The following is a 13,319-nucleotide window of genomic DNA, read 5'->3' on the forward strand; positions in this document are numbered from 1 at the left end:
ATACTTTGTAGTTTGTATATCGCAGCAAAATTTCACTTCCATTTGCCCAGAAAAATCGGTTTTTATGTGCGTCGATACTTACGGTAAGCATATTTTTGTTGCATATTTGCACATTTTGCTCGCGGTCTTCATGTCATAATCTTGTAAAACTCACAGAGACAAGAGCGGCGCACTCCAATCTCTCTGTTATATATGTGACTGAACTTATTGAAGTTTACTCGGTTCACATCATATTAATACAGGCAATTTCAGGAATAGAGAGTAAAGTGTTAAAATGCCTGACGTATAGCAGCAGGTTGGCAGCAAAATAAAACCGTGGGCGCAGAGAACATTCCATGCACAGCAAAAATTCCATGCACAGCAAAAATTAATTTGTCAAAAGGCGTTCAATTAATGGCTCAAAATGCGACATGCCTGCCCATACGTACCTGCTCTCTACTACGTTCAGCTTGCCTTGTACGGCCTCATTAAAACCAATTTCTAAAATTTAACTTTTATGCCATAAAATTTTTTTCCGAAGCATAAATAAATCTTCTCGTTTTTGCATGCAATTGCATGCAATGACTAAATGTTCTTTCATTACTATTTGGCAGTCAATACGAATAATTACTGCTCTCTTGTTCCCAGATATGAGGATGCATAGGTACTCTATAGGAATTAGTTGACTGTGCGACCAAAATTGTTCCAGATCTCATAAAAGAATAGTTGTCCCAGCAATACACATGGCCTCCGAGCTCGCATCAATGCCACGCCCAAACCATCCCTGATCAACAAATGACTCATAAAGCTCGAGTGAACTGAGAATTGCGCACAAATTGTCCGGTGCGGATCAATTTTTAATTACACACGATACGCCTACGCAACCGAATTTACTGATTTATCCTGTTCATATTCGAATTTGCCTATTAATTGTGCTGGTTTTTGTGACCTCATTCCGAACAATTCTGAAAATTTTGTTCGTTAACAAAAGCTTCACACTGTCAGCGACCGCTTATGTACAGTCAAAGTCCCCGCTTCAGACATTTCAATCTGCATAAGGGTTGTTTTTGTTTACATATTCTATATTTGAGATTGATCATCAATACAAATAACTTAAAAGAAGCTATCTCTAACGCAGCCCTTGCAGGTATTTTTTTTAACATATTATTGTAAGAAAGAACTACGCTATGTTCTTGAATTTGTACAGAATAACAAATAGAATATGCCAATTATGAACGGTAATAGCCGTGCGTTCCCGTTATCCATTTTGAGCAAGAAACTCTATCATGAAATGAAGTTCTAAAATAACTTCGCAGTGCCATTGCCATAAACGTATTCAAATAATGTTGAATAATCGTCATCATTATTCATCTAATATCCAGCCACATTAACCCAAAATGAGTATCATTCGGTCATGAACATTTTCATTAATACACATCTTTTGAAGTTCCTTCAAATGAAGACTATTTTCAAACGAAATTCTTCACAAGTATGGAGACCCGTTATGAACTTTCCGGTTACAAAAATGATACGCTTACCGAATGAAGCATGCTAAACGATATGCAGTAGTCATTGTCTGGTATTATTCACCCAGGAAAACCTTGACCTGCGTTTGAATTCAACATATTTGTCAGTATCAAGATGGTGATGAAGTTATTGGTCGTGGCAGGCGCATGAACAATGAATTATTGTCCCATTACCATTAGCTTGTCAAAATTATTTTAACCTTTTATTGCCAACTTATGTGTAATATTTTCTTTCTCTTCAAAACTAACGAAGTTTTCCCTTCATTCAGGATAAAGCAATAGTTAAATCAAGAAAACAAATGAAGAGTTCTCTGCTTTCTCTCGGATTCAAGAATAAGTGTTGATATTGATGAGGTAGTTGCAGAATTGTTTTCATCTCAATCACATGGCAAACTTATTTTCGATCATCATGAGGATAATTTTTTATGGCGGTGAGCAATTCATTTCAAATAAAAATTTTATCATCAGATAACCAAAATTATCTTTGTGGTGAAGCTGGAAAAATAGAATTTCTTTCTATAGTGTCTCGACTGTAATTCTTTTGAATTTCGATTGTAATTATTTTTAATTCAAGCTAGGAAAATTACGGTGGAATGATATACGTTCTGCTCTGTAATGCCGTAAGCAACGCAAAATTTCTGTCTCTTCAGCCTCTGCATGCGGTTATTCCAAATAAGCGGACTAGCACATGGGCAAAGTAAAGAACTTTAGATAATGCATTTTGAAATGATATGGACTTCTCACCACACTGCATACTTGGATGAAGATGAATAAAGTTTTCCCTTAATTCAGGATAAAACAATAGTTAAATATAGAAGAAAAAAAGAAGATTTATGAGTCGAACAATAATATGTCCGGTCGAGTATTACGTAATGATGTTACGGGGCTAGCTTTCACAAGGCGTAACGCAATATCTTAACTTATTCCGACACAACCCACCAGCCTCGTCACGCTTCCCTCAGTTCGACACAGACGGGAGAATAAAGGCGTCCGGCCATAAAACTCTCATTCAAATAAGCAAAGGGATTATTAACATGTGTATGAAGTCTCAAGTGCAGACATGAGAGGTCTCTCTTCATGAGAGATAAACATATTACCAACACAGGTAGAATTCAATTGCTGATGCCTAAAACACACGACAAAACCTCACAATTGTTCCCGACTAAATCAATACAAGTTAAACATTACAGGAACAAAATCAAGTTCATATAAGAAAGACAACTCTATTGATCATACTTAAATTATCAAATGACTGAGGACACCATCCCGCAGTATACACAGCCTTTGTAATGTGGTGGCGCATACCGAACGACATCATGTATATTTTATGTATATGAAATGCTTCCATTCCGTATTTCATGCTCAATCCGGCAACATTGCGAGGAAGTCTGATTAATTTTGTTTAAAATACAACCTAAACTGCATATCTATAAACGTAATATTCTCCTCTTCTTCAATGAGAATACCATTCGCAAATCATAGCTTACCTGAAACCTGGCAAAGGAAATAGAGGCACATACCTGTACGTAGCTCGGATATAGCCCTACAATCGAGATCCTCGGGAAGATGATTAAGCAATGATCTCTGGGGTACCCAGTGAAAATTTACAGACGCGGCAGCTTCTGATTTGGATTACCAGAAGCTGGGGCGACTCTATATTTTGTTAGGGTACGCGTGACGCGAGCAAAGTTGTGCCCTGAAGAGGGCAAGCGGCGGCTGGAGCTCTGAACGGGCGGCGCCAGAGGTCAGGCTGGGCCGCGGACGCCAGTGTTGCGCCAGAACTCGTTGTGGACCAAGCGCTCGATCAGCTCGCTGCCGGGCCGCTACCCAGTGCCTCTTCGTGCATAACCTAGTGCAATATCAACCTATAACACATGTTAAACACCTCTGAATTTTATCATAAGAAATTAGATTTTCTCTAGTGAGTTGTATTGGCGGATATAAATTTAATGAACTTGCAATCACAGTTAAGCTGTGTACATTTCTGTAGTGTCCTGAGTCATTGAAACTCGTTTTACTTTGAACGCAGTTGGCGGAAAATGTTTTATTGGCGTTCATGTTCTATTTGACAGCATTCCGTAGCAAATTCGTAATTTTAATATATTTTCTTCGCAAATTATAATACATGACAGTTCGGCTAAATAACGAGTGGTGGCACAACAATCATGAATGATCAGTCCCTCAATTAAGTCATACAGACACTGATTACAACCCATCTTCACTACTAATACACATCGAATGATACCGAAAATATTGCGTGTAATTTGTATTTGATCTCTAAAAAGGACAAAAAACTGATATTCTTCACGTAAAAAACTAAGAGAGAACAAAAGATATAATACGAATCGGACAAACAATTAATAAAGCTCGTAATGCAAACCTTATTCCCTCGCTAGGAGAGGGGTTGGTGTGAACAAACTTTGCACCCCAAAGGTGTATCTCACGAGTCGTGACCCAGAGCTTTAGGCATGACCTCCTGGTGTGGATGTGGCAGAGGACGTCGGTCGTCATCTCCCTTGACGTGGCTGCCTCCTGATCTTCCAGAGCCGCGATGACGGCGTCCTGGCGCCTCTCGGGCAGCTCAAGGATCTTTTTCATCCACAGCCAGCATCCTTGGGGGGCGCCGCAGTGCCAGCAGCAGCGTCAGCAGCGCAGGGCGTTTCAGCACCACGACGCACGACACGCTCCTGCCGCCAGACACTCTCTTCATCCCTGATATAATAATCCCTCCTAGTTCACTTTTCCCGCCTCCTGGTCTCCAGCTTCCCGTCAGGAGAAGCTCTGCTGAAAGTCCCGGCATTGCGCCTGAACTCAAGCAGATCGAGCACGTCTCGCAGTTGGATTTTCCCGACGAAGGCCCCCCTTGCCTCTTCTGCCGATCTCCTCCGTCGTCAACAACTCACGACCCTTCAATGCTGTCCACTTTGTCTGGAGGTGCGGAGTTATTCAAATAGATTTTCAAAAAAAATTTATAGTGTGGTCTATTAGAAAAGAAACTGACATAATACATATTCTCCTTCAAGTGAAATGCCGTTTTTTATAATTTTTGTCTAATCCAAATCAAAAAGAATTGTTTTGCAACGGCTATTTGCACAGATCCCCCTTAATAATGTCAGATCATCAAACGGAAAATTTTTTTGTATTACGTTTTTACCTATAATTTTATCTTTCTCGCAAAATTTCTTTCGACAGTTTCCTCGCTGTTTGTTTTATACTGTAAAGCACGGCGGAAAATTAGTTGATCAATGTGCGTTGAAAAATTCAACAAAATAATAAAAAATAAAACAAAAATTAAAAAAAAAACTTCTACGGTGTTGTCCTCCAACAACGCGCCTATTTGTTGTTGCGACGCTTCAAATGAATGAAATCGCCTCAACTCTGACATTATTGTTCATTTCATGACAATAGAAAAGTCTGAACCATCTATTAAACTTCTATTTCAGCGTCGTTTGACATTCACTTCTAGGGAAAAGTTTCTGCCGAACTTAATACGATCAGACAAAGACAGCGCTTTGATTATAATTAGCTTTTCTTCTCTGGAAAAATATCCTCAACGGGACACAATTTGTTCGCTCTGATGTTTATCATCGATAAAAGAATGTTCATCTTTTACATATATCATAAGTTGTTGGAAATAACCTATCCAGCAATTTGGTGATGAAAGTGATGTAATGAGATATGAAGATCAGATTTTTTAAACTCGTTAGCTTCATATTAATCTGAAAATATAAAAGTGAAAGCAATGCTTCGAATATCTCATTATAAATTATAAGAGTATTTCAAATCATTACGATGCGCTAGAAAAATAAACATATCGTGGAAAGGAAGAGAGGCGAACACATAATTTACTTTGCTAATTGTCAATCATTTAATTTTTGTTTAATCAATCAACTACGAAAAGAGTATCGAAAAATTGCAAAGTTGTTTTAAAAAATAATTTTGAATGCTAAGGTCTTGATACTCGTATACTTAGGTCACACAAGTATAGTTCAAATTTTATAATTTATAATGCTATTCTTAATTTATACTCATGTCTTAAAACCACTTAAACAAATGTTCAAATTTTTATTTCCTAGCAAATCAAAGGTTTGAGCTAACACCACATGATTGCAAGACCATGTCAGCTAAACTGTCTAATATCATCATAGTGAGTCGAGATAATGTGTATCTATATATATGAGCTAAAAATTTTTTAATTACTTTAAGAGAATCGGTACTCTAAAAATGCAATTTAAAGAGACTGAACGATTATTCGTAGTTCAATGAAATAACACAGACTAAAATTTTAACAATTCCCTGCAGCCAAGAAGAATTTCGCCGTTGCTAAACTTGTGTATTGAAGATTTTCAGAGTGGACCACAAATTTGAGTTAGTTTTTTATTGTACATAATGTAGGTTAGTTCAGTGGAAAAACTGAGCTCAATTAAGCCTGCCACGAGATTGTCGGCCTTGAAGTACCCCCACGCTGTGGGATTGTATCGATGAACTGCTTTACTAACGGCGCTCGGGATGATTATGTAATGATCAGTTGCCATGGCTAAGGGTACGCACACAGTGAAAGCAGGTTTGCCCGCGCGGGCAACCTGCTCCAACCTGCCACAAGAATGAACATAGGATAATAATGTAAGTGTTCACAGTGAAAACCTGTACGAATAGGCTTCTGTATTCTATGGTTTCAGGCGCCAGCCTGAGCAGGTAACCAGCACGCTGGCAACCTGCTTTCACTGTGTGCGTACCCTATAGCAGGATTACGGTCTCAACAAAAGATGTTGGCATGGAGACAAACATGACTGATTCCAAGTATCTCTGCTTCAAATGTTTTTTCTTAATATACTCTCATATAGTCAACGGAGCTGTCTCTGCTCTAACTAACAGGGAAATATCCGCAACATACACTTGAGTCAATGCTTGGTATATTTCGAATGTCCCTAATGGCTTTTAACTACGGAGAATCGGGCACTTGAGGCTCATATAATTTCTGTAACTTTTTAAGATAGCTTTGGTCTTTGCGTCTCCAAGTATTACAAATTTTAGTCCATACAACAGCCACATCCGATTGAATAATATGTGATTGTGGTGGGCTCATGAATACATGCTGAACTCCACTATGCTAACAATCCTTCTGGGTGCTCATTTGGTGACAACATGGTGGTCATTTGGTAAAACATAAAACATGTTGCATTGTGGCTCGTCTCATAAAAGGAGTCCATTACATCAATAATAAGTTCAATAATGTGTCGATACATATGACATCCCACGTTGCAGCAACGTGTCATGCATGCACGTGCCACAACATATTAAATAAATCGTTCAGCCCACACAACAGAAATTTAATTCCAACGGACGAAATTGATTTTTCGTAGAGTAGTTGATGTTGTTTCTTGGTTGAAAGCTAGCCCGTTAAGTAATCTTTGTTGACAAATTGATGTAATATTTTTATTTTTCTTTGTTTCATTGAACAATGACTGTCATGAGAACGAATGCTCGATAAATGGATATGGGCCCCGATGAGCAGCCAGAGAACTGCACCAGACGTCATGGTCAGAGTAATTCTGTTTGTTTCTTTAAAAGCATTGAATGGTGAATGGAGTGAATTGGAATGTGGTTAAGCGGAAGAATGAACAAAAACGGTCTAGTAACAAGCATATTCAATTAACCGTTTCAGTTCAGTATTAAGATGTCATCCCCTGCTGGACTTTTATCCATCTCTATTCAACCACCACTTTGAGTGTGATAATCTTAACCCAAGAGAATATTCTTGGTATTTATATTATGTCTATTTTATGTGTTATCATCACAATCCCAATGTTTGTCCGTATTGCCAAGGGTAATTAGCGACTCTATCTATTGACATATTAAATATTATCTGACTCTGAACATTAGAAAGATGATGTAACATTCGTTGTCTTTTGTGTTTCGTAAAAAATCCCGTCACAAAAGAAAACCAAAAATATATCAACTTATTTCAAACAACCAATTTATCGATGCCTAAATATCAGGTCATATAAGGCCAATAATAGCCCTCATTTAGAAAAATCATTCAACTACGACCATCCGCCGACAATTCAACAGAAGGGAAGGTCGAGATCTAGATTACAGAAACTTTTTGACAAATTCAGCCACACACAAGACAGATTTTTATAAAGATTTATTTTAGTGCAAATTGATTCCACCGACTAATCATTCCGGGCGGGCCAACTATAAGAATCGTAACAAAATATTCTTGAATAAGAGAAGCTATATAGTGGCAAAATCTAAATTGGACAGCCACAAATGCCAAAACATTTTTTCAGTTTCGATATCATCCATTGAAATAGGATAATATCATATTGAGTGTAATTTGATCTCTATGCTCCATAGTATGTAAACGAGGTCAGCTCTTCAGTTGTAGAACTTCTGTAAAATGAACACGATTTATTGTCTGATCAATGTACTTCTTTTTTTTTGGTTTTGCTATTTTATGCAGATTTGTTGCCATCATTAATTGTACTATAATAAACTGGGAAAGCAATACTGACCGAAGTTTCCCATCAAACTAACTGCACAAAAAAAATGTCCTGGAACAAAGTTATAAATCGGGACAATAATTGTGTCCCTGAATTTCAAAATTTTTTCTCGACATTTAGAAATTTTACGAAGCAGACAATGGAACGGACCATAACTATTAATGATCGAGACATTGCGTAATAATACGAAAGTGGTATGCTGAACGCACAAATTAGAGATGATTCAATGCATGATTATTGATAGGCAGTTGGTCAGATTTCTTGACATTTGGCTGCCAACATAACTTAGCAGCCACAATATTGATTCGCTTTCGATGGATGGCTGGGAGAATATTATTCTTTGGTAAGGCATTTATCACTGAACGAATCATAATTTATACACCTCAGACTGCAGACCGACCTTCCTCAATGCGCGTTTCAGGTTTAATGACATCGACGACGATGCGCCGTTCGATGACGATCTGTAGGCGCTTGCAAGAGCCTACAGACCCATCGCCTGTGGGCCCGCGAACATATTCACGGGGACAGCTGTGACGGTCATTACTGGCTGCCACTAGCTGTGACGGTCATTACTGGCTGCCAATAGTTATGACGGTCATTACTGGCTGCCAATAGTTATGACGGTCATTACTGGCTGCCAATAGTTGTGACGGTCATTACTGGCTGCCAATAGTTTCATGAATATAGAAACCCCAACAATTGCGACTGGCCATGATACAAACGGCCTTTTTCCTGTCAGATGTCTAGAATTTATTTCGGTATATTTTGTTTCATTTTGGCTAAGATGCAATTGACTAGAATTGCTTTAGGTATGGAATGAACGGTTGATTTTCATCTCATATTGAGAAAGCTAAACGTACATTATTCACATTTCTTGCTCATAATAGGCGCTATGTATGATATCTATGTTCTCTCGTTGTGACTTTTAGAAGTTCTGATGGAATAAATTTTTCTTACATTTCTTTTGATCCAATATTTGTTTCTCTTACTTATTTTCCAGTGAAAACATTGAATAGATCATAGCCGCAGCTTAGCTTTATCAGTGTTCTATGCAGCATCAATTTTATATGAGGTAATAAAGGCCATGTGCTGCTTTTCTCAATTGTAGTGGCTTAAAAGGCACTTAAAATGGGAATGGCTTAAAATGGCTTAATGCACACGCCTACAAGTGCAGTCAGTGCATGCCTTGTTTTCCTACCTCGATGTACGAAATTTTCACGTTCCTTAGTAGTAGTTCAGTTTTGACTTTATTTTTAGATTTGATACTGAATTAGTACTTGGAATTTGGAGACACGATTTAGCAATTTTGTCTTCAAAGCAGTGATTTTGGTAGAACGATGAGCTAAAAACAAAATTACTTAAAATATTCAAATATTTCTAGCAATACTGGAGCCATACATTTTTCGAAATTTGTCCTTGCTTGGTCCATGACTTTCCGCAGTCTGCATAGTTTTTTATCATGGGAATCTTATTCGGGAGGAACGATTAATGAATTAAAAATGTATAGAAGAAAATTGTCAAGACACCAGCAACTGCTCTTCCGTTATTTCAAAATATTTTCACACCAACGAGCGTTGTTTTTTGTAGAGTTCATTTGGATTTTGCAGATGGGTCGTCTTCTCCCTACACATACGTACTTTGTTCATTCAGTTTCTATATTAAATAATTTACTCATTATCAATTTAGCTTTAGTTTCATAGAGCGATAACGTTCTTTTGTTTATTTTCTCAGATTCTTTTCATTTCGATTCGATGTTCCTGCATTATTTAATCAAATGTTATATTATTAAAAATAATTTAATTTTTAATAATAATGAAATAAATTAATACAAATATTATTAAATCATATGAAATGACTTCCGTCGTGATTTGTATTTTGAATTTTAATTAATCATGAGCTCGTCAATTTATAGATTTTCAGTGGTGTGGCAGTAAGCTTATACACGAGGCTTATACTATATACCATATACCATATACCATATACCATATACCATATACCATATACCATATACCATATATCATATATCATATATCATATACCATATACCATATATCATATACCATATACCATATGCCATCATTACTGGCTGCCACTAGTTGTGACGGTCATTACTGGCTGCCACTAGCTGTGGCGGTCATTACTGGCTGCCACTAGCTGTGACGGCCATTACTGGCTGCCACTAGCTGTAACGTGAAGAAAATGGGCTGCCACTAGTAAAATGTGAAGGAGAAGAAAATGTCGGCTTCTAGTATTTTTTTGAACTGCATCCTTCGATGTGTCTTTAGAGGCACAGAGAAACTGATTAGGTGAAACATTTAATTTCTGGCATTGTTATTTCCTATACAACAGCCATCGAATTTCGGAAGATCATCAATTAATAAGTATTGGATAACAAAAATACTAAAAAAACATGTCTGACTATATATATGATTCCGATGTGACTTTATAATAAAAGACAATGTAAATATCTCTTTTTCTAACCTTGTGTTGATTATAGAGCTCTTAGGTAACGGGCTCATTAGCTGTCTGCAAAGGTATTGTAAGTAACGACCTCTGTAAATTAGACGATGCATTGAGATTGTAATCGCAGAAGTGCATTAGCAATGAATATGGACTCAATTATACACAGTTGAAGAAATTGTTGTTGATGAATCAAACATGAATTATATCAATTATATCGAATTCAATTAAAATTGGGAGTGCCATAGATTGAACACTCTAAAAACGTAATAATTTTTAACTTATAGTCAATATGTAATGTTATTGGCCAACAAATAAAAATGTCCTGTAAAATCCGTTAAATGAAATTTTACTTCAAGCCTGGACGAGACGGAAAACAATGTATTAGATTTTGTCATGTAATATAATTTGCAGTGGCTTGAAAAGACATCATCTTAACTTTCCTCAATAACATAAATCTTAACTGTCTTCACTCTCAGCCCATCAGTCGGGCGTTACTACTTGGTTGATTACGAGACAAGCTACTGGCCGCCACTCGCTAATAGCTCCAGAAGCAGCCAGTCTCTATCACTCTAAACTAGCCCACAATGATGAAAACTATTAGCAGATATGTACTTACCAGACGCTGTCGCTGCCACAACTGGCCACCTCTAAACAGGCCGTACGATCGAGTCAGCCGCTACGGAGCGTGTGGGCGAGTTTCCTTTAAATTGTCGAGAAATATCTCTACATTGCCTATAGTGATTTCATTTCACCATGTAAAATGTTGGAATATTATTGTTAAAACACACCAATTTTGTTAACAAAAACTTACTAAAACTCACTGATTTCAATATCACATCCTGAAGTAACTGGTTCCTCGTTAAAAATATGAGTGGTGAGTGAAATTATAAAGCTCTTTTTTTCGGGACGACTCGTCTCGTCTCGGTATCGTTCTGGTTTTGCACTGAATGTTGAATATATTATATTTCTTCTAATCAATAATCGGAAGAAATCTTGAATTATCTTTTCGTCTCAAAAATTAGATAATAATTAAGAAATGCGTAGGCTTTCCACGTACGCTCATTTTTATTGAATTCTAAAATTTACATACGTTTGCTTCCCCCACTGGCTTCATGGACACCGTCGACAGATTTAATTTGCTACTCCAATGAGCACATACTGCCGCTATTAATTCGGAATTAATTACGTTTATACTATAGCATAGAAACGCTAACTAGGGTTATTAAATAATAACGCTATTTTGAGTTCATAAATTTTTCATGCATTCTGAAATTTTATTCACGATCCCTTCATTCATTATTTACAGCATCATCAACACAATACAATTTTTGCTTTCTCTCTGTTTATTCATCATAATCTCTTCACCAATTAACAGTGGTTATTACGACTGTTGTTTAAATTATCATAATTATTTCCTTGCTACGGAACATTGGCAGCCCGCCTGTTTAATTTGCTTGCCAAACACTCCACCTCTCTACCAATGCTGGCTTTATTTGCTAGTATTTCTGTTAATTTCAATTTACGCAATTAATTATTTCGTTAGCATGTGGGAGGCAAAAATCCCAATTTTTTCTACATGAAGCGTGATGAATATATTGTTAACCTTTTTCTTAGAAAAATAGTTTAATAATTATTCTGATTGGGGATTATTAATATTCCGATTGATTATTATTCTGATTATTCTGATTGATAATATTCTGATCTTAATAATTATTCTGATTGAGGATAAAAACTAGAAAAAGTTCATTTTTAATTTATAGAACTTTTTGTAGTGAATTTTGTGTGTTATGTTGTGATCCGTATGCAACCCCCTTCGAAAACTCAATACTCTCATTTCCACACTAATATCTGTCTATTCAATCCAATCTGCATTAAAAAATGTGTATCAAGTCTATGTAGGTGAATAGGTGTTAAGTTATTTATATATACATATATCAAGGCTATATATTTTTATACTGTATCTCAAGGTCTGTGAATTTAGCTCAGGCGCCGGAAATATATATAATTCGTTTTTTATAACGAAGCCCGTGCGCGTATCCACGATAATATTCGTGCCAGCATAGTACCAGATTCTGATATTTTTGCGGGAAGGGAGAAGAGAATTGTGAAATAAAATATGTTATTTAACCTAGTACGTTAAATTTTACTTAAGAATAAGAATGTACATTTTAATTAATATTGCATTTTAATTTTAACAGTGCCCTTGTTGAGATGATCATCTAGAAAATATACCGACGGTAGTTCTCTCGTTTAGTCAGGCTTCAGGGTTGAGAAGGATGTTTAATCATTGTTTCGATATTACGTACATAATTTACTTTACATTAGAAAATTCCAGCTTTGAATAGCTAAAAGCGTTCTGTACGAATTATAAAATATTCAGCAAGTTCACTATGAAGTATGAAAACCTTAAATAAAACCTTTATTTCCTGCAACCACTGCATGGCATTCAACTCGACATCAATCGCTATGATTGTATGAAGTGAATAGTGTGATGAAATCTCATCCAGTGGCGAAAGGTACGAACGATTTTTAGGCATTTTTTCCCAAGAAGAATTAGTTACAAGTTATAAGCGGTGCCGCCGCCAATACAGGCTAGCATAACGTAACAACAGGAGTAGTTACATAACCGAGCGCATGGCGCCATTTTCCATAAACAGCTTAAATCATAGGTTACCCCAATCTTACCCTCGAATATTACCAACAAAATTACCCAATTACTCCTGAATAAAACCTCCTTCAATATTATTACGAACAATTACCCTCAAATCTTACCCAACAAAATTAACTAATTACCCCTGATCCTTCAATATTATTACGAACAATTACCCCCGAATTTGTATAAACA

At 36.7% G+C, this 13,319-nt stretch overlaps 1 protein-coding gene across 1 annotated transcript in view; it reads left to right on the forward strand.

The window, feature by feature from the left end:
• Positions 1-13,319, forward strand: part of LOC125177788 — a 144,385-nt gene that overhangs the window by 14,817 nt on the left and 116,249 nt on the right. The window contains exon 2 of the mRNA XM_047880187.1: positions 4,110-4,439. Coding sequence (XP_047736143.1) covers positions 4,110-4,439 — 330 coding nt within the window. The remainder of the gene's footprint in view (positions 1-4,109; positions 4,440-13,319) is intronic.

The sequence above is a fragment of the Hyalella azteca genome, unplaced genomic scaffold (assembly GCF_000764305.2).
Source record: "Hyalella azteca isolate HAZT.00-mixed unplaced genomic scaffold, Hazt_2.0.2 contig4928, whole genome shotgun sequence".
Classification (NCBI taxonomy): Eukaryota; Metazoa; Arthropoda; class Malacostraca; order Amphipoda; family Hyalellidae; genus Hyalella; species Hyalella azteca.